The sequence below is a fragment of the Phaenicophaeus curvirostris genome, chromosome 14 (genome assembly GCF_032191515.1).
Source record: "Phaenicophaeus curvirostris isolate KB17595 chromosome 14, BPBGC_Pcur_1.0, whole genome shotgun sequence".
NCBI lineage: Eukaryota > Metazoa > Chordata > Aves > Cuculiformes > Cuculidae > Phaenicophaeus > Phaenicophaeus curvirostris.
In genome coordinates this window covers 9,423,054-9,445,480 of record NC_091405.1, presented here as the reverse complement: position 1 = coordinate 9,445,480, position 22,427 = coordinate 9,423,054, and the positions used below count along the sequence as shown (strand labels likewise).

Sequence of the window (22,427 nt, the reverse complement as noted above, 5' to 3'; positions counted from 1 at the left end):
TGCAAGCAGCCCTTCAAGGCTTTCCCAGGACTTGGGAGTGTGCGTTGAACTTCAAGTTTTTGCTACCTGAAGTCTTGCATTGTTATCTTTTGGGAAGAGAACACTGCATCAGTCCCAGTCTTCCCATGAATAATGAAATGAGTCTTTTTGGTTATAGATGACTCGTCAGCTTTGGAAATGACAGTGTTCCACCTGGAGCAGACCCTTCTTTGTGATAAGCAGTTCTGAGTGGAGTACAGAACAGCACGAACAGCTTAAAAGGGGTAATGTGGAGGAGAGAGGAGAGGAGGAAATGAAGAAAGAATGGGATGAGAAAGAGTGGACTGGCATTGTTTTAGTATTATTTATTTAGCTGTGCTTACATCTCTGCTGAGATTTGCGATAGATTAAATGTTATGATATTACGGTATTTAAATGATAGTTAAATTGCTTTTTAACTAATATAGACTTGGTCCTAAGAACGTTGTCATTGGTATTTTTCGCTCTCAGGAGGTTTTTGGTGTGGAGACATAAGGTTCTGTGTTCCTGTGCAGCTGTGGAAGCTTCTGTGTCCTGTGTGTTATCCCCTGGGCTACAATAACAGCAAAGGAATTTGTATCAGAAGTCGAGTTCTGGTAACAACTTAAACCTTTCCTGTTCATCAATGACCTGTAGAGGCATCTTACAAAAGTTGTGAGGGTTGGGGAATATGAGAGGAGCTCCTGCTGCAAAAATGGAATTCAATCGGAGTCTGTTTTTTTAGTTCCGTATTTCACTTGACCTGAACAGGTTACAAATGCTACTAATTGTTCTAAAGAAATGGCAATGAGTAATTGTCAGTTGAAATCATCTCTTAGTATGAAATGGAAGTTGCTCAGACGGTATTCATTTTTGGATTTTTTTTTCACTAAGGATATTACAAATGTTAAAATGTGTCTTTTGCAGTGTGTTACTCAAAGGAAAATCAAAAGTAAAAGCTATGTGGCAAGAGTCTGTGAACACATAACCACAATTTTTAGTTTCTATACTAAACTCCTCCCATTGTTGCAAAAGGAGGATTTTGCAGCCTTTTGATTATTTGCTTTGTTTGTGAGTGATTATGTAAAAGAAGAAAAAAACCCTAAAGCACCCAAGACAACCCCTCCCCAATACACTATAAATCTGGAGGCTGTGTGCTTAAGTTGAAATGAGGTTTTAAGAAATGTTTGTTAAAAAATGCCCATTGAGACCTAAAGTTTTCAAAAGTAAGAATTCTGGATGTGCCAGTCCAAAGGGCTGCTAGAAAAACCTTATGCCATAAGCCAGGTCTGCATGGGGGATGGTTTGGGGTGGGAGAGAAAGATTATCGAAAGCACAAGGCATTTTGAGGGGTGAAGAGGCCGTGGGTTTTTTAATTAAGAAGCTGTGTGGTTTTCCAGTGTCCCCTGAGCAGATGTCACGGCCCAGGCTGCGCTGCAGCAGAGGGCAGTGGTGGCACATACGAATTGTGTGGTGGTCACAGAACTGCTGCCTGGGCTTCGAGGAGCTCCCTGGCTGTCAGGGGCGGGGGGGATCTCTTCGTAAAGTTGCTATCAATTTCTCTTGTTTCTAATAGGAATGAAGAATGTGCCTTTGACATGCAGTGGATGTTCCCAAGATGTTCAGGAATTCATGCAAATGTGGGGTTTGTTCCAGGCTATTTCTAATGATGTAAAGGATTTTAGAAGGAATTTGTATCAGCAGATAACCAGGCGTAATGGCTGTGGAGCTTGTGATTGCAATTCCCATTTTCCGTTTTGGGGTGAAATCTCCAAAGATGAGTGTGTTTTCTGAACTGTTTCAGTGTGCAGATCTGTACCAGTTACTTTATTATTAAAAACATGTGTTTCAACATCTCTCCCTGAAGATGCCACCAGGAAATGTGGTGAGCTGCAAAAACAAGGGAGGGGGTGGTGTTAGATTTCAGTTCATGTTTCACCTGTGCTTACAGTGGTCAGCGGTGCCCTAAAATTTTAGCTATTAATTTTGGAATCTGCTGCTTGTGTACTTATTTCCTTGTCTTACTGACCTATTTTTTCACCTGGGCACTGGCAAAACAGCAGAGGCTTTGGGAAGTTTCGTGAGGAGCTGTTTTTTTGTTTTGCATAACATCAGCAGATTAAATCTTTGGGAAAATTTTCTATATTATGAGAAGGAGGGAAAGATACTGCAGATGAGCAGAGTGGTCGCAGTCCAGGCTGTCCCCAAACAGAACAGCAAGATAGACTATTACAGGGGTTCACAGTGCTAAGTACTAGTTGTGTTTGGGATTAAATCTATAAATGCCTGGCTTTCACTCAAGTGAATGAGGATCCCTGTGCTGTAAATTCATCTGCTGGAGCAGCCCCCTTATAATGCCAAGGCAGCATCATGCCGTATGGTCAAGAAATGGGAATCTTCATCTCTGCGGGGTAGGACAGGTGCAGCAGGGGTTTCTTGGGCACCTCTACCCCACTGCATCATTTCCCATTGCCACAGGGTTTGCTTCATCCCCATTATTGCTCTTGTACTCCCTCTGTTCTGGAGCAGAATCAAACCCAGGTAGTAACAGGACTTAGCACTACGGCTTTGAATCCCTTGCACACCCACGTGCCCTGCTCAGATTTGATCCTGTTATTACTCAGCTGCTATTTGAATAGGAAATAGAGGGGAATTTAGTTGAAGTTGAAAATCAAGACGTGCTGTCTGCATGTTCAGTTAGGAGGGAATAGTGAAATCTGTGTTTCTTCTTATTCGTTGGCTATTACATTAAAAGCCTTCTCTCCTAATACATACTTACATATGCAGCCTGCTTTATGTGGCTTTTACCACATATGAAATGGAGACATTATAATCAAGACTGTAATAATGCTGAATGATTAAAAGTCACTTCTGATTGTTTTGGCTTTGGTCAAATGTGTGACCTGAGACTGCTGACTCAAGACAAAATGAGGTGCATAAAAAGCCTGTGCTCGTCCCATCCCTAAGCACAACCCTGCAGACTGTGTGACTTGTGCAGAGAAACTATACTGGGGTGTATTAAAAAAATAAATTACAAAATCAAATCTTTGTAAAGCAGCGGGGTTGACAAAGAAGTCAGACAGCTCCAAACCATCCCACTGGGATTAGTCTCCCATAGGAACATTTGTGGAGATTACAAAATACTGAATTTGTCTTGGATCTGGAAATAATTTGTATGTCGGTATGTGAGACTTAAAAAGAGTTAATTCAGCTTTCTGGTAATTGGAGTGAAGAGCACCTTCTGAGGGCCATGAGTCAGGGCTGTGTGGTTTTGGGGTGGCAGCCTGTGCGGGGGCACGATGGTTCACCACTGCTGGCCCTCGTTATTTGGGGGAACTAGGAAGCTGGGGGCTGCAGCATCTTTCAGCTGATGAAATAAGCCTTCTGCAAATACAGCAAACTCATTGATCCGGAGTGAATCAGAGAAGAAGAAAAAAAAAATTAAAGAGGATATGGTAATTTTAAAGCAAAGCAGCACAGAACCTCCTGTCAACCCAGCTCTGTGGGGTCTTTTGAATTGCCCTTCGGGTCAGCGCCTGAACCTTTTTGGGAGTGAGCTGCCCAAATTCCACTGCTCTAAGTGGGGTAGAAGTGCCAGGTACAAATGATGGACCATACGTTGTTGTTTCACATACATAGTTTGTTTAGAAGTAAATAGAAACTCTTTGTAAATACAGCTGGGAGAATGCAGCCAGTGAGGAAGAGCAGCCAGAAGGGCTGTCGTGGCCGTACTAGGCTGCAGGACCATGTGTGACCGGTGAGGACTGGCTCCCCATGTCCCAGCTATGACTTAGGCAGAACAGAAATTGGGTTGGAGACACCCGAAGTGATGAGAATCTGCTGCTTCTCAAATAGTATATTGAAAATTTTTCACAGAAATGTTCACTGGGCACTGGAACAGGCTGCTGAGGGAGGTGGTTGAGTCACCTTCGCTGGAGGTGTTTAAGGGATGGGTGGACGAGGCGCTGAGGGACATGGTTTAGTGATTGATGGGAATGGTTGGACTCGATGATCCGGTGGGTCTTTTCCAACCTGGTGATTCTATGATTCTATGAAAATGGTGTGAGAGATTAAATCAGCAGCTGATTTCAGAAGGGTTCTTTCCTTTGCTCAGTGGACTTGCTCTGTCAGCTGCCGATATTTGCTGCTTTGCTCACACGCTGTTGAACAAGTTTGATAAATGTCATTCTGCCTTTTGAGCACTGCTGGGTTTAAACAAGTCTCACAGGGGCAGAGTATCTTGTAAGCTTCCTTCTTGTCAACAGTAAATAGAAGTGGTTGGTGTTTTGCTCAGAGAAACAAATATTGACAGCTTAGAAGAATGGAAGAACTTTCTTTCCCAACAACGGTGGAGAGAGGACTAGACAGTGGATTTGGAAAACTAACAGCTGCTTTATTTGGAGATGCCAAATCTGCGAGATGGGAGCTCCCCTGTCTACCGTGCTGGGTGTTTTCTGGTGCCCTCTCTGAAGGAAAACACCCCAGGTAGGTGCCAGCAGAAGGGACACCCCTGCAGGGCTGCTGGATGAGAACCCCAAGAACACCTGTGGGTGGTGATGCCTGGACCTGCTTACTTGACGGCTGAACTGGATGTTCTTGGAGATCTTTTCCAACCTTAGTGATTCTACAATACTCTGAGCATTCGGCATCACAACATGAACGCTGACTACTTATGTTGTGACTCATGATACTGATTTATTTTTTCCTGTTTGTTTACTAAGAAAAAGGAATTTCCAGCTCATCTTTTGCTGAATTGTTTCCTTCCACAGCGAGTAAAACCATGTTTCAACAGCAGAGTTGGGCACGGATGGTGATGTTTAACACGTCACATGTTGTTTAGCACAACAACCCTATGCAGTGCTACAGACTAGGAGATGTCTGTCTAGAAAGCTGCCTGGAGGAGAGGGACCTGGGTGTGTTGGTTGACAGCGACTGAATATGAGCCAGCAGTGGCCCAGGTGGCCAAGAAGGCCAATGGCATCTTGGCTTGTATCAGAAACAGTGTGACCAGCAGGTCCAGGGAGGTTATTCTCCCTCTGTACTCGGCACTGGTGAGACCGCTCCTCGAATCCTGTGTTCAGTTCTGGGCCCCTCACCACAAGAAGGATGTTGAGGCTCTGGAGCGAGTCCAGAGAAGAGCAACAAAGCTGGTGAAAGGGCTGGAGAACAGGCCTTATGAGGAGCGGCTGAGAGAGCTGGGGGTGTTTAGCCTGGAGAAGAGGAGGCTGAGGGGAGACCTCATTGCTCTCTACAACTCCCTGAAAGGAGGTTGGAGAGAGGAGGGAGCTGGGCTCTTCTCCCAAGTGACAGGGGACAGGACAAGAGGGAATGGCCTCAAGCTCCGCCAGGGGAGGTTTAGGCTAGACGTTAGGAAAAAATTCTTTACAGAAAGGGTCATTGGGCACTGGAACAGCTGCCCAGGGAGGTGGTTGATTCACCTTCCCTGGAGGTGTTTAAGGCACGGGTGGACGAGGTGCTGAGGGGCATGGGTTAGTGTTTGATGGGAATGGTTGGACTCGATGATCCGGTGGGTCTCTTCCAACCTGGTTATTCTGTGATTCTGTGACTTTTGGGGCATCCCCTGTGGAGCAGAAGAGAGGAGCAAGAGCCTGGGTGCCTCACTGACTTTATTTCCCTTGTTCTCTAAGTCCTGCTGTTGCACCGCAGGGCTGAACTGTGTATGATGGGGGATGCCATCTGTAGAGAGGAGGGTGCTGGCCTCTTCTCCCAAGTGACAGGGGACAGGACGAGAGGGAATGGCCTCAAGCTCCACCAGGGGACGTTTAGGCTGGACATTAGGAAAAAATTCTTCACAGAAAGGGTCATTGGGCACTGGAACAGGCTGCCCAGGGAGGTGGTTGAGTTACCTTCCCTGGAGGTGTTTAAGGCACGGGTGGACGAGGTGCTGAGGGGCATGGGTTAGTGTTTGATGGGAATGGTTGGACTTGATGATCTTGGGGGTCTCTTCCAACCTGGTGATTCTATGATTCTATGATTCTGTGATTCTATGATTCTATGCCAGCGCCGAGAGAGCTTTGGCAGCAAAGTGCAGAGAGTGAGAAGCGTCCAATGTTCATCTCTGTGAAAAAGGATGTCTTGGGGGGTGCCTTGGGGACCCGGGGACCCCGCTTTGCTGTGTCTCAGCCCTGGAGCAACGCGACCCGCTGGGATGTTCCCGTGGGGAGCGGGAAAGGGCAGCCGAGAGGAGGGAGGCGGCTTTAATCCTGCCAGAACCCCCCCCCTTTTCTGGAGTTTCCCTGCTCCCCGGCGCCCCTCACCGCGGCGTCGGGCCGGGGGATGCCCCGCTCCTCCGGGAACCCGCCGGGCTCTGCAGGGCAAAGAAAACCCTCTTTTTATATCATCCCCGGGCTGCACTCCTCCTCTCCCCCTCCCCGGGTGTTGGGTTTCAGCCTTTGGGAGGCCGGTCCGACTGTGCCGAGCCCCAATGACCGTCCTCAAAGCGCTGGGATCCCGAGCGGCCCCGCTCTGCGCCTCGCTCCTTCCTCCCCTTCGTGGTCTCCCCCCCCCGCTTCCCCCCTTCTTTTCGTTATTACCACAGGCCTGTTGCCAAACAGGATGATCCAGGGTTCTCCTCTTTGCCTGGAGAGCATAAATACCACTGGGGAGCTCTGTGAGACTGCAGTTGGTGGGAGCTGCTGAGCAGAGACCTCGCATTCCTCGCACCTCCTAAGGCTTATTTCATCCTTTCCCCCCCTCCTCCTCCTTTAAATATTTCAGATCTGTAATTTACTTTCCACAAGTAGGCTTGGAGGAGCTACAATTTCCTGGGGACTTGGAAGTACTCGGCGAGGTAAGTGGAAGCTTTTGTCCTTGCTTCTGAGATGTGGTTTGGGGGCGTGCGTGTGTGTACGAGAAATGTCTCGATTAAGAAGGCACAATTTTAGTAACTTCTCCCCAAAAAGTTGCCTGCATGATTAAAAAACCAGCACAATTCTGTCTGAGCTTCCCTTGTGTGTGCTTCGCAGCAGTTAACGCAAGATTAATAAGCATTAATCTTGAATGAATGGGAGGAGTTTGCAAGTACAGCAGTGGGTTTCTACACAAATAGAAAATATCTAAGGGATGCTGGAGCAGTCCCTAATATCACCCATGGGCATAGCTGCTCTGCTCCAGGAATCCTCTGTTAATGCAGCTCTGCTCTAAGATCCTGGCTAAAAGGAATTTCAGTGTCGCCACGTGTTGTGTCTGTTACCAGTGGGTTTTCCGTGTGGTTTTGCGTAGAAACTCACCCACTTCAGCGCTGTGGAACTGGATTGTAATGGAAGATCCAGATGGTTTGGCCTGTGGCCCTGAGGATGCTGAATCCATAGTGTGTTCTGTGTTATGTCCCGTGTCAAGCAACTTGTCATCCCACTTTTCTTTTGAAGCCAACGCAATTCTTCAAAGCTTGAAACGTGTGTGTCTTGGTTAAATAGGTGACTCGGGAGTTAATGCATTAAGTATATTGTGGCTTTATCACTGGATTTCTTTGCACAAGTTAGAAGCTAGTCCCTAGGTAACTCAGGGTAAAAGCTGATGCCGGGCTACCATCTCCTTCGCTATTTTAGAAGATTTGCTGATATCCCAAACTAACTTTTGCATTTTCCTGCCTTGGCAACCTTTTCCATGTGTATCTCCAGAGGTCCTGGGCTGTTTTAACTGCAAATGTCATCCATAAGCGAGGATTAGACACCCACTCATATACTTTTCCAGGGAGAGAATTAAAGATCAATAGCTGTAAGGAATAAGGTGAAGCAAGGACACAGTGAAGTACAAAAGTCAGCCTGCATGTGGCTTTAGCAGGCAGGCATTGCATGCCAGGCTTCAAATGCTACCAATTCTTCTTCTTTTTTTTTTTTTTTTTTTGTGAAATGCAGACACCATCCATTAGCTGGGGAAATAGCTTTCTAAAAATAATCTTTTCCAAAGTCCAGTGCTGCTTTTTAGCTTCCTCACACCCCAGAAGGCGGCCTTCCTTTTGTCCCCAGATTGGAGAGGATTTAGAGCATATTAAGGAGTTGGTTTCTGCTGACTCACCCGTTTCTGATCAATCCCAGATGTTTACCTGGCACCAGTATCAAGGGCCTGATACATTTCAGGGGAGGCTGTGCTGGTGCTGCTCTTGAACCCTTGGAAACAACAGCAGAGACTCCCTCAGCTGACTGTCAGGTGATATTTTTTTCCTGAATATTGTAAACTCCCAACTCAAAGACAACCTAATTTCAATCTTCTCCGATGAGGAGTTCCTGGTGCAGCCTGGAGGCTCCATCTCTGCAGGGTGCTTGGGTTGGCTGAGCCTTAACACATGTTTAAGTGTTTGGTTGCACCTGGGCACGACATAAAGAGAGGCAGATAGATGGATATATGAAATCTCTGAGACCTTGCTGAAATGTGGCACAGGAACAGGCTGCCCAGGGAGGTGGTTGAGTCACCTTCCCTGGAGGTGTTTAAGGGACAGGTGGACGAGGTGCTAAGGGGCATGGGTTAGTGTTTGATAGGAATGGTTGGACTCGATGATCCGGTGGGTCTCTTCCAACCTGGTTATTCTATGATTCTATGATTCTGTCTTTCTGCTGCTTTCAATTAATCTGGCCAGGGAACTCTGCTCCCCATCTCTCTCTGACCACTTCATCCTTCCTTTGGGTGTTCAGCGCTCCCTACCTCAAGCCAAAGCAAGGGGAGGGACCTACACACCCTGAGTGGAAAAGAAGATAGTGCCAAAGTGACCTAATTTTAGAGAGGTGCTAGTAACCCCTTGCTTGCCTATGGGATACAGGCAGGAACTTCCCGAGGAATAATGCCCCATCTGTTGCTAGGTTTTGGCTGGATCATGAAACCAGATGCAGTGGCTTCACTGTGTAGCTGTGAGTGAGGGCAGCTCCTCTGGCCTTTCAGATGTTACAGCTGATTTTTTTTTTTTTTTTCAAGCTGCCCTTTCTGTAAGTTCAGTGTTTGCCTTAAATGGGTGGTGGATACGGGCTCCTATTTAGCAAAGGGCACCTGGCCAAATGAAGGGGTACAACTGCAGCGTATATTAACTGTCTGTTCCTGCCTGCTCTACCTACAGGGCAGGCTGCAGTTAAAACTGCTTGTGCTAAAAGGCCACATTGTAAATGGCTGTGGCGGAGCATCTATTTTTAAACTCTTAGGGAAGTGCCTCAAAGTAGGAATTGTTCCCTGAATTTGGGTCAGACAGTCTACAAAAGCAACAGCTCATTTTGCCTCCCGTATCCCTCTCTAGCCGGGTTAGAAAGTTGGGCTCCTGCTTGGGGGAAGCAAATGCCAACAAACAGGACTGAGGAAGAGGATGAGGTTAAAGAAATATTTGTCCCAACACCACTGAAAGTCCAGTCTTTCAGGTGTGGCTGGAGCTGGGACAAGGCATGTGTGTTCGACTTGCTCTGCAGAGCAGGAAATAATGAGAAGCCGTTACCTAAACTGAGCAAATTGCATTCCTGCATTGTTCTACTGAGGCAAAGTCTTAATGCTCTGTCTGGAGAGAAACAGGGCAGCTGGTTTTCATCTGCCTTAATACAGTACAAGGAAGAAGCCTCAAAAAGGGAATTCATCTGTTTTGTGCAGACAGCCAACAAGTTTTCAGGGGTTCTTTATGGCCTCAGGGGTTTTTTTGCGGATCTTTACCAATGCAAAGCAACTCTGCCACTCTCCTCTGCAGATGCTGCTGTGGTGGGTCTGAGGTACAGAGGTTTGGGATTTTGTGCTCAAAGCGTAGCTTTTCCAGCTGGGACCTGGAAGGTGCTTCCCTGTGTTGGATGGTTTCCAACTCTTCCTGTCTCAGTTTGTCCAAATCCTGTGTTACTGGGCTGAAACTTCCCAAATAATTCCTACTAATCTAGGGTTTATCTCCAGACACCGAGTAGGAATATGTCTTTTGGCAGTGCTGTCAAAAACAGATCTTCACCTGGTGTTGAAGACAGGGATGGGGAAGCTTTCTTATGAAATTTAGCCCTAAGGGAGACGTGCTGTACTTGTGCCATCTGTAGGTGTGCTTCTTGCCCCGGTGGATTGATTCTGCTCTCGTGGTTCTTAGATTCCACCTGAAGAACGGTAGGTGCTGCAGAGCCATGCAGCAGCACGTATTTCCTTCCCTGGATAGCTCATGATCCAAAAGAAATTGGGGCAGGAGGGAGAAAGAGATTGGAAATGGCAGGTGGAGCTGGAGCAACGTGGAGCAAGGAAGGGGATGGAGATTAAATGAAGCCATTCAAACCTGGCAATGACCAAATTGAGACCAATTCTTTGAGCCCTGCGTGCTGACAGCTACCGGGCATGCATGGAAACACATAATCTGACTGGTGGAGGACGGGTGCTCCAGCTCCTCTCTTCATCTGTCATAATTCATATCACTGGCTGTGCTCCCGCCTGCTGTAAAATGATGCGTCAGTGAGAACACCGCGGTGCGTCATTCGCCAGCAGGGATTTTGGCTGTTCGACGTTACGGTGAGATTTCACATAAACAGCCGCTTTCATGGAGTCTGGCAGCTGCTCTGCTGGAGCCTATTGGCAGAGCGGGGCTCAGAAATAGCTCTCGCTGATGTCTGACCTCTACGATCTGGCTTGATGGGAATTTTACTTTCCCTTTTATTAATATCCGTTCTCCGCTTTCACAGCTGCTATTGAGTGAATAGCTCCAAAGGTCTCCCCGCGCTGCCTGTGAAGGGATGGAGCTGGGATTATTTGGAGCTGCTGGGCTTTTCTAGCCAATGACTGCAGCCCTGGCATTTTTGGTGGAGAAGGCACCTGCTGTTGTGCCTGGGTGCTGCCTGGCTAATGCTCCCTCCCAGCGCAATGTCAGTGGAGTTTCCCAGTGTAATAAACTGAGTTCCCATCACTTATGGGGGTGTTCAGGTCTTCCTGTCATTGAGGTGAATGGTAATTCCTTATGCTGTAGGCATCACACTTTTTTTTTTCTTTTTCAAGCAAAAATCTGGGTTGTTTGTCTTCCTTGGTGGGTGTCATATGCACAGAGAGCTTTTCTGGCACTATTCTGACTGCCTTTTTCTCCCCCAAATCCAGCAGGATCCAGGATTCCCACAGGAAAACTTACCATCGTCTTCATCTCTGCTTCTGCGGGCTGTAGAGGAGGAGGAATGAATCTGGCCCTGCCTTGGATCCTTCCTTTTGGATGTGTACTGTTCCTGACAAAGGCAGCTGAATGCTTTATCTTGCCTAACTCAAGTCACCTGGAGAGCATTTTGAGTAAATATCATGATGGGGAAACTCACTCCAGATCCAAGAGAGCCATTTTATTCTCAGACAGACAAGAAATATTGATGCTTCATAATAAACTGAGAGGTCAAGTGTACCCAGCAGCTTCTAATATGGAATATATGGTGAGTCTAGCACCTAATACTTAACTTTATTATTACCTTTTTTCCTTCTTACTTTATTTTAATTTTCCTTATAGTTCAAGAGGTGTAGCAAATTTCCTCTGAAGTTTTTCTCAAGAGGTTTCCTGGAGCAGTTTCATTCCAGAGTGCATGATGCTTTAGATGATTGGACTGTTTTTGTTGGAAAGGGCCACTAATGGGTCATTAAGTCCATCCACTGCATAGTTTCAGGACTAGTTCCATTATTCATAAACTAGTGTCTGGCCCAGCCCTGGACGCATCTCCAGTGATGACAATTCCACAGCCTGCCTCAGCAGGTTCTTCCATTACCTTAATGTCATAAAAGCATCACATTTTCCCTGGTGTTTAACCCACATGCTCCCTGTGAAAGCTCTAAGGCTGTTGTGACTGGTGTTTTGGGACATCACGGTCTGCTCAGAGAAACTTCTGATAGTCTTTGTGTTGTCATCAGCTGCCACCCAACACTGGAGGAAGCATCTACCCTTTTGCCATGTACTGATCAATGTCAGCCAAGCATCTGTGATGCTGCTGGGAATCTGCTCAAGACCTTAGAGAAACAGGGCTTGTGGGATGTTCCATTTGCAAAGAATTTCAATCACTGGAAATAGCTGGAAAGACTTTGGGAGTTCTTGGGTGGATGGGTCAGTGCTACTGGCTTTTTGTAGTTCAAGAAATCAAAAAAGAGTTCAGTCAGTGTATTCTCCCACTTCAGAGGAAGAACTTAAATGTATGAGTATGAAATATGCCTTTACCATCAGTAATTTAGATGAATTAGCTTTTTTTTCACCTGATGCCAGACAACCTCCTTTGAGCTATTTTTGACATGCCCTCAAAATATTGTGGGGCCTGAAAATGATGTAGGCAAATAATTTTTTTTTGTGTGCCTTTTCCCAAAATGCAAATATAGTTATGGCCAAAACTAGTGTAACTTCAACTGTGTGCTCCACCTGACAGTTTGAATAATTAATGATTTGTTAAGACCATATTTAAAAGGGTAGGATAAAAGTACATTAAATGTAGTATAAAATAGTTTGTCAGCTGTGCTGAAATGAGTGCTGCAAATGGAAAATCCTGCGTTTTGTGACTGTAGGGAAAAGGAAGAGTGAAGGGAGGGCAGAGGACAATAAGGAAGGACAACTGACCATCAGCTGGTCCCCAGGAGCCTTCACACCGCTGGTCTTTGATCCCACTTTTGTCAGAAATCAGAAGCCTTTCTAAGAACCAGTGCTTTGTATCCCTCTTTCTCAGCGGGCTTTCACATTATCCTGCAGGCAAGGTAGTGCCAGGGAAGAGGTGACCTGATTAATTTCCAGAAAGTAAACACAAAGCATGAGAAAGCCAAATGTGTTTTGGTTGGCTTTGAGGATCTGAGAGGGCTGCTGTTGCGGACTGTCCACTGGCCGACTGCTGTTTACGCTTGCAATGTGGTTACATTTTTATGTTTGCCTTTGCTCAGTGTGCTTTTCTAGTGGTTTTTATGGGCGATTGAGGGTAAATGAAAGGGCCTTATATGCTGTGAAGAAAGAAGCCGAGTATAAGATGGTGCTACTTGGAAAGGCTATAATCAGTCTTTCATGTATTCGTGTTTACCCAATTTTACTTGGAAATGCTGTGTGTATTCTGAACGTGAATTTTACTTTAATCCTTTGTTCTACGTAGGACATTTTTCATTTGGACTCGTTTAAGAGTATGGTCTGTCCTTAGTAGCGTAGATAAACTTCCTTTGATGCTGCTGTGGAGTGTCACAGGTGACGTGTGGTGCTAATTTGTGGATAAGTGGGTAGGACTTGTTCTTGCACATCGAACTCCAAACGCTGCCTTGTAAATGTGCTTTCTTCCTGCTCCATACCTGATGTACTTCATGATCTCAGATGGCAAGGGGAGCTGATGTATTCCAGGGAAGTGACATATGGATCTTCTACAGGATGAACTTCACTCAGTAGAGGCTGTCAAGAAGAAAGCAATAACAGTGTGTCCCATGACTTATCGGAAGATCAGAAGATTTAAATGCATAAGGGATGAAGGCAATGTGAAGAAATGAGGGAAGAAGCAGTTTTGCTGTTGGATTTGTAGAATTAATTGAATATATATAAAGAAATTCAGTGTTCGTGGAGAATGAGTGATCAGTGTACATGTTCCTGATGAAGCTGGTCGAATACAGAATTGCCTTAACCCTATTACAGCATTATGATCGACAGTTTCATTGTGTGTTTGGACTTTAGAACAGCAGCTACAGCTGTGGATGGGTGCCAGGACCAAAACAAACTCCTTGTTAATGTACCCAGAGTAAAAAGGACATAACAGTTCCTAAGACATCATGACCTTTAAAGATGTCTTAGTCAGATGGCTTTCAGCAGTGGTGAAAGGCAGGAATCTTTCCTCTTGCAAAGGCCCCAGAGACAGCTGGATAAAATGAGATTGTTCTTAGTACAATTTGCTGGAAGGAAAATAGTTTGTTTCCATGCATAAGGTATCCATCCTTCCTCTAAACTGTAGTGGGGGTGACTTTCCTTGTCAGGATAGGATAGTATTTCTGTGTGGGCTAGCAAAGCTTCTGCCAGTACGTGTCAGTCCTGGACTCTAATGCAACTTTTAAAAGTAAATTGCCTGTATTGTAAAAAGTCTAAGATGGGGACAATATTGAGAGAGAAACCTACTTGCTGCAGCTTGGGTGTCTAGGATCAGGTTTACAAACTGGTGAGACTGAGTAAATGGACTCTCTGTGGGGTAAACCTAAACCTACAAATTGTAGGATAGTGTGTGCATACCATGCATGTATTTAACATGTACAGTGAATACAGTACTTTGAAAGGCTGTTACAACTTTGTAGGAGTGAAAAAAGAGTCCATGTGCTAAATTACTTGGTATCGTACACACCTCAAGGCTTCTCAGTCTCTGAGAAGGAAACTGAGCATAGACATACCCTGCTCCCCTGGCTTCAGTAGTCTTCTTAGATACTGCTTTAAATATTGGCATAAAGAATTCTTGCAAGCGTAGCTGGGAAAGTCTGAAATCTATTTTTTTGATATGTTTATTGCTCTGAAATAATTCCAGCCTCCTGACCACATTCACATCTGAGAAACAAGAGGCAAATGACTCCTCTAATTTAAATAGGATGGCTTTGTAATCTGATGCCCGCAGAACTGAGCTTCTCTACCCATCAAGCACAAAGCTGTGCAAAGACATAGCTCATTCCCAATTGCCTGTCTTTTGTCTGAGTGAATTTATTTTATCCGTAGGCATCAAAGGAAGATGTAACGCCTGTGTTCACCTCAATTTCCATTTAATGGCCTCTTGCTTATAATGTCTCTGCATTAAATTAGTAGATTTGGAGTTTCTCCACCTTTGAGCCTGCGGGAAATAATGCTCTGCTAGAAAGCCTGAAGTACTAGCAGCACGTAACATCTTGGGAGAGTTTCTGTGGCTTATGGGTTGGATAGGAAGATGGATTGTGGCTGGTCATTGCCTGGTGCAGAAAGTGGGAGACCACAAAAAGCTGGGTGTCTAGGCACAATTGCAATAGTCTGCTTGAACAGAGGTTTGGAAGTGTGTGTGTGGTGGGTCAGATCCATGTACCTTCAAGGAGATGGAGAGCTGAGACGGAAAATGCTTTTATCCCCTTTGTCAGAGCTGTGTCTGCGTGGAGTGTTGCAGACTGACACGAATTTGCTTGGCCACTGGTCAATTCAAAGCCAAGCTGATGAGCTCAGAGCAGCTATGGGATGTTGTTGGAATTTGGGTTGCTGAATATGCTTAATGATAAGCTGTTCTCAGAGGTCTGGGCATTTAGCTCAGCTAGATGAGCTCATGGTTGCCTTACGAAGATACTATAGACACACTAGGTTCCAGGAGACACTGCGTTTTCCTGTCGTCTTACCCAGGGGTGTGCGGTCCCTCCCTATCCCAGTTATAACTGCCTGAGACTGTGTTCAGATACTTACTTGGAATGAACACTTAATGCTTTTTAAACGCGTTAGAGAGCTAAAATGCCCTCCAGTGTTCCAAATGGACTCTGATTTGTCATTCAATATGTTTGAGATTAAGAGTTGCTTTAATACTGGAGAAGAAGAAAGACCAGCTGGTTGTGATAGTAGATGTCCAAAGAGGACATATTCTTTTGCTGGCATGTGAATGGGCTGGAGACACATTACAAAACCTCTCTTCCCTTTGGTTTTATTTGTAGGAATGTGCGGTAATATTTTAATCCCAACGAATTATCCTCTAAGGACTGCTCTGAATAGACCAGCTGTCAGTAATTACACAATGAATTCAGGGCACTGTCTACTGGGTCCAGTGAGTCTGGCCTTTAAAACAAATACACTCCTGGGCAGCTGAGCCAATGAAGCCTGCTTTCCTATTTGCTTTTGTATCATGTTTGAGCTCTTGTTTGGCTTTCAGCTGGGTGATATTCAATGAGGACTGATCTCACACCAACACCCTTCCCTCACTGGGAACATAAATGAGATTTGTCACTTCTAACCTGATGCCTGTTCAGAGAGAGTGATAGGAACTTAACAGCTCTGGGACTTCGCCTTCTCTGTCAAATGTGACTGGATCCATTGCTGGACTCTGCAGTTACTCTAGAAGGAGAAGGGGAGATGAGGTTGAGAGACTCAGATCCACATCCCTCGCTCACGAAGCTGGGCCAAAAATTTTCAGTTGTGTTGATAGTGAAGGTCAGAAGCACATTAAGCGTTGGAGTCCCTCTTCACAGGAAAGCCAGGAAATGGATGGAAAATTGTGCTGCAACTACATAAAAATAACTGTCAAGAATATCTTGGTTTTAGGGTGGATAGTCTAGATGAGTTCTTGAGGTCTTCCCAGGTGTGTTCTGCTGACCTATGCAAAACATGTCCTAAGAAACATGGCATCAAGCAGGAAAAGTAATAGAACCTTTAGTGCCTTGCATTTCCACAGCAGGGGAACATCTTGAGAAACTTGGTTTTAGGTCAGGGCACATCACTAAAATATGGTGACTTCTCAAGGACAGAACAGACACTAGGCGTAAGCTATAACTTGGTCTTTCTCCACTAACTGCTGTTGATTGAGTCTCTTGATCTGATTACCTTGAGATGACAAATTGACCTGTTCTTTTCTCTGCCCATGCCCTGAAGACCTGGGATGATGAGCTGGAAAGATCAGCCCAAGCTTGGGCTCAGCAGTGCATCTGGGACCATGGGCCTAGTGCCCTCATCAGGTCAATTGGACAGAACTTGGCGGTTCACTGGGGCAGGTAAGAGTTGGGCTGCTACGAACTCATTGCAAAGAGCAATTCATGGATCCTCTTTTAGAGACACTTGAAAAGGGTTGCCTTGTTGATGCTTAGTAGAGCTTGGAGAAAAGCTGAGGATCATTAATTGGTATTGCTTAGGTGAAACGGTTACAGTGATAGTATCTGCAGCCACCTTCAACTAACTGTTCCCAGCAAACCAACATTGATATGGGTTACTCCTTTTATCTGTATCTCTGGGTAATGCAGCTGTAATCTGCTGAAGGTCACTCTTACTCCTTAAGGAAAACAACTGCAGAAGCCGTGACTCTTTTTCCTAAATCTGCTAGTTTGGGGGTGTTTCTGGCACCATGCTGAAAACTGGTTGAAAGCTGAAGTTTCTCAGAAGCTATGTCTGGACTCAGCGGCTAGTTCAGAACTTAGTTTCCCTTGCTGTATTTCCCATAAATATTTATATAGCTCCTAATTTGTCTTTACTGAAACCACTTTGCAGACTTTTTTTCAACTTCCTGGGGAAGTTTTTTAACCTAGACTTGTTAACCTAGGTAGGAAAGCTGATGTTAAGGCTTCCAAATGGATTTGCCTCTCCATCTTCTGATGAAACTTCATTATTGTTAAGCCTTTTATAGGTTAAGTTTAGTTCATACAGCAAACATTTTGTACATGCCCAGGAGCCCTAATGAGTGGAAATGCAGTTATGCTTGCTGTAAATCAGATAGGACATTGGTGGAAAGCAATGGAAATTTGCCGATGTGGAATTGGCCTGATATAAAAATGGGGGCCTGTTTTTGTTGACAGAATTAAATAATGGTTGGAAAAATAGAGTGGTTAATCCTCTGGAAACAAAGTCAAAAGATTAGGCTGTTCTTGGATCTCCTACAAGCATTCAAGATGACCATGGGTTACTCATGGAGGTAGATCCAATCTTGCTCCCTTTGCGGAGACTGGGAGGAAAAAAATCTAATTTATCTCAGTTTTTTCAGGAACGGGCCATAACTTGATTGCCTCAATTTCCTCTCCTGTAAAATAGGATTCGGAAAGTATTCGCTTAATGACATCATGAGGTTGATGTTTTTAAAATACTTCTAATGAATGATTTTTAATGAAGACTTGGCTGGAAGAACAAACTCCAGTTGGTAATGTTATCATTTGTATTTCTGGCCTCTGGCTTCATGTGAGCTGTTGAAAGCAGTAAGAGGTAGTGGGTTTGAAACATTGCTCTGATTTGATACAGAGTGTGCAGGTTGTTCTGATTGCTCACTGTGTACGTGCATGCAAAATGCATAGGAATTAAATAAGTAGTTTTAACACCATTTGTGTTCCCCCAAGCAGCAGAAGTAACATCAGTGCTGCAACAAACTGCAATATCTGGTGCACAGTTTGCACAAAGTACATGCAGCATGTGGAGGGGCTTAGTGCAGAGGGAAATCACTGCAATAAGAGGTAGAATACGCAGGTACCCTTCTGCACTAACTATTCTGCCCCAATTCTTGGCGTGATGGGAGAGTGAAAAAGCCCACTCACTTTCAAAGGTCTTACAATATGGTCTTACAATATTAACTGCTAATGTACTTCCAGATTTAGCACATTGCCTGGTGGTAAAATAGGTACACGGTGTCTTTCGGTTTAAGATGTTTGGCAAACCTTAACTTCTGTTTACTTTCAAAATACAACTTTCCACCAAAGTAGAAGTTTTTTGTAGTTGTGTGGAAAAGTCAGGAGGACATTTCAGGTCAGCGGCACTTGAAAAGCATGTCAAACCTATAAATAATACAGAAGGACAGACCAGGCTGTGAATCTTAGGTGAAAAAAATCTTTAACATTTTCAATGAGATTTTTTTCCCCCCAAACATTAGACCATGTTACTATGTTCTTTATGCAACATCTTCTCAATGAATGGAACTTGCCTTAAGAAATTCTTAGGTAAAAATGAGCAAAAACTTGTATTAAAATATCTGAGCTTCCAATGTGGCTGGAGGCTGCAGGTGTTGTTTGAAAACGTCTACTACAATTTTGTAACTTAAACTGTCTTTACTCCTTCAGGTATCGGTCTCCAGCTTTCCATGTCCAGTCTTGGTACGACGAAGTAAAAGATTACACATACCCATATCCTCATGAGTGCAACCCATGGTGCCCAGAGAAATGCACTGGCTCTATGTGCACACATTACACCCAGGTAAAGGAGTCCCTGCATCCCCTCCATGTCCCAGCTGTCACTGCAGCGTGTGCCCACAGTGAGGTTATTGGCTGATTTTCAATACCTGTGTTGCACTTGCAGATAGTCTGGGCCACAACGAACAAGATCGGCTGTGCTGTGCACGTCTGCAAGCAGATGAACGTCTGGGGAGAAATCTGGGAGAATGCTGTCTACCTGGTCTGCAACTACTCCCCGAAGTAAGGCAGATGAGCTGATCTCTCCAACTTTCTGAAAACTGCCAGGTTGATTAACTAGCCTGGGCTCTGGGGAAGAGATTTCAGGCATTCTAGACTGGTGGTTGTGGCTTTAAATTTTGTCTTTAGATGGTGCTCTAGACAGAGCTGGTTCAAGAGTTTTGAGCATTGCCTGGAAAACTGAATGAGGTGCTGGGGCCGGGCAGGAGCTTTGATGTTCCTGCCATGGGAAGGAGGAGCAGCAGATGGCCAGGACAGAGCTGTGTGCACTGCCAAGCAAGACTTAGTCTCTCTGCTGTTTGGAGGGTGGGAGGGGATGGAGTGATGATTAACACTGCTCAGCACTGCTCCAGCAGCAGCCTCTGTACCCAACGAGGTAGGCTGCTATATCATGACGCCTTTTCACCCCTTCCCTGCAAAGTCTGCTGGTTTAAACACACCTCTGCTTTGTGCAAAGCCAGCCCTGGAGCAGTCACTGGTGGAAGTGAAGTGAGCTGGGACCCGCTGCAGGGAGCTGCAGAGATAAATCCCAGGCCTGATGAGCTCCCCGTGGCTTTAAGAAAAGCAGTTAAATAACTACATCAGTCAATGTTTAGCTAGCTCAATGGTTTGATTAAATTTCAAAATGAAGATCACATTTCTTGACTACCACATCCACTAACTGGCAATGGCAATTATTATTTTCTGCTTTAATGGCTAATAAGAGAAACGTTCCCACTCCAAGTCCTTGGCAATTAAAAACTTGAAATCTAAATGAAATAGGGAAATCACTATATACAAATGGAGTCGCTTGGAGAACATCTGACTTCTGGAGATCATAGGGCAGAATAATGCAGAGAAACAAGATGTGCAGGTCTAGAGCTGGCAGCTCATAGCATGATCCATTGAGGCCCCTATGGGTGGGATGTCTAAGCCTGTCTCCCCACATTAGGTACTGAGCATGTTGTGCATCTGATTTGGTGGGATTTAATAACCTGCTCCTCAAAAGGGATCACACTAGTTCCCATGGAGCTCCTGCAGCAGGAGCTTTTCATCCATTCAGGTCTGATGGATGAAAAAATACTCTATTTCTGCAGTTTGTGCGTAATCTTTTCTCTCTGGCATGAGTGCACATTGTCCTCATCTGGCCTTTTGGGTGGAGAGACCTGAAGTAGCAATAACCCAAGGGTTCATAGCCATGGGTTGAACTCCGGCTCCTTCAGACTTCTTAGCCCCTAAAGTCTTCAGTACAGAATGCTGAAAAGGGCTTTTTTTTTCTGGGTAGTTTCTTGAGGAAAATGCAGTAATACATTGCTTTACTTCTGTTTGCATAATATAAGTATTTATATATTTATATACATAAGTATTTCTATTGGAGTTTAATATAAAACTGGCATTGGATGAAATTTGTTTAAGTAAAACCCTAAAAATGTCATCTTGAAGGTGAAATGAGGAGGAATGTTTTTCCTACAAGACTTTCCTGGGCTGGTTGTTTAGTCTTTGCTTAGTTGCTCTGGGTCAGGACAATGTTTCATAGAATCATAGAATCACCAGGTTGGAAAAGACCCATCAGATCATCGAGTCCAACCATTCCTATCAAATACTAAACCATGTCCCTCAGCACCTCGTCCACCCGTCCCTTAAACGCCTCCAGGGAAGGTGATTCAACCACTTCCCTGGGCAGCCTGTTCCAGTGCCTAATGACCCTTTCAGCAGGCTGTCTTTTCCTCAGCACCTTATTCAAGGCTAAGCACAGCAGAAACACTCATTTTCTTCCAGTCCCTTACTGCCAAATGATCTCGGGGGCTTGGATGGGTATTTGGGTGTCTGATGGGTGTGCATTGCTCCTGTTCTTACAGAGGGAACTGGATCGGAGAAGCCCCGTACAAGGCTGGCCGCCCGTGCTCCGAATGCCCCCCAAGCTACGGAGGGGGCTGCCAGAACAACCTCTGCTACAAAGGTACGTGGTAGGGGACCTGGAGCTTCTCGGCACCTCCCCTGGGTGGGGGAAAGGCTGGAGCAAACTTTTGCTTGGAAACTTTTAATTAGAAGCAGCCACAGCTATATGTGCCTTTTAATTATCCATCCTTAATATTTTGACATCACAGCACGTGGTAAATCGGTGACCACTGCTGAAAGTGAAAAACCCCTGAACTGCTTAAAATCTGGAGCTCAGATTTAGCTCGTTTTCCCACTGAAAATGAGAATGAGTGCTTGGATAGCAGGAAGCTGCTCTGAGTTACATGGGTTTGGCTCGGGAGCTCCAGTGGGATTTTGAGCCCTGGCAGGCTGCGGGCAGGAACGATCCCATCCTTGCAGAGTTTGTTTGGGAAGAGAATGTTCTCCATTGCTTACTGGAGGCAACGTGGGTGGGCAGAGCTTGGCTGCCTGCCTTGCTCCTTCAGGGGCTGAGGACAGAGCGTTTCCCTCTCTCTCCACCTTGGTTTTTGTGCCTGCAAAATGAATATAATAACTTGTGTCTTCTGGAGGAGACGGGGGAATCCTGCATGGTTTTTCTTGACATGTGGAGTTCTCTAAAACATATTCACACGGAAGCCAGTGGAGAAGCAGCGCTATCCTCCAGCAGTTGAAGAACTTTCTGGGGTCATGCATTGAGGGCATTTTTCATCTCCCGTGTGTTTTTTTCACAGAGAACTGGGATTTTAGAAACAGGCAGGTTCCCTGGAGGCTTGCCCAAAGCAAGAGGCCTTTTTTGGTGCAACATTGCATTTATCATTTTTAGCCTGGGGTTGCAGGTCCAGGAGGAGGTCCCTGGGGTGCAGGTGAGCTGCAGTTGGATGCCCAGGTGATAGAAAACCTTCTTGCTGCTGCAATCCATCATCTGTTTGTTTGCATCATTCCTCTCCTCAATGCTGAGGAGAGGAATGGTGTGGGGCTTTGGATGGGAACAGTCAAGGGGAATTAATTTTGCTGGCGTGGTTTCCCAAATCCCATTGCTGGCTGCAACAGCAAGCAGCTTATTCTCCAGCAGAGGCAGAGAGAGGGATAAACCCACCACAGGCGCTAAAGCTGGGATCACGCTGCAGCAGAACTCGTGCTTTGCTGGAGGAGCAGATGAAGCTGTGCTGATGGGGCAGTTTGAGGAAGCAAACCCAGGTGGGAGAAGAAGAGGTTTTAGCCACCTTCCTAAACATTAGGGTCCACTTTTTGCATGTGCCCTTCAGCAAATTTCCATCTTCCTCCAGAGGGAGAGTTGTAAGGGAAACAGGAGAAGAAACAGCAGCACTTTTTTTTTTTGCTAATTAGTGGGGATCATTTCAAACCTTTGTTGCAAGATGCTCCAAATGCTGCTTCCTGTGCAGAGGACTGGGAGAGGAGTGATTTCCCCTCCTGGTGCTGCACCTGTGCTGCCTTTAATGGGCTTTTTGAGTTTCCAACTATTTAAAAGCAGATCCCTGTCAAACCAAACCCTCTCCCTCCAAACACAAACCTGTCTG

The 22,427-nt window shown here is 45.4% G+C and overlaps 1 protein-coding gene across 1 annotated transcript in view; it reads left to right on the top strand.

Moving 5' to 3' along the window:
• Nucleotides 1-6,633: 6,633 nt before the first annotated feature.
• CRISPLD2 (cysteine rich secretory protein LCCL domain containing 2) overlaps nucleotides 6,634-22,427 on the top strand; it is a 30,645-nt gene continuing 14,851 nt past the window's right edge. Inside the window, exons 1-6 of the mRNA XM_069868762.1 lie at nucleotides 6,634-6,808; nucleotides 11,035-11,351; nucleotides 16,484-16,602; nucleotides 18,643-18,775; nucleotides 18,878-18,993; nucleotides 20,829-20,929. Coding sequence (XP_069724863.1) covers nucleotides 11,109-11,351; nucleotides 16,484-16,602; nucleotides 18,643-18,775; nucleotides 18,878-18,993; nucleotides 20,829-20,929 — 712 coding nt within the window. The 5' untranslated portion in view covers nucleotides 6,634-6,808; nucleotides 11,035-11,108. The remainder of the gene's footprint in view (nucleotides 6,809-11,034; nucleotides 11,352-16,483; nucleotides 16,603-18,642; nucleotides 18,776-18,877; nucleotides 18,994-20,828; nucleotides 20,930-22,427) is intronic.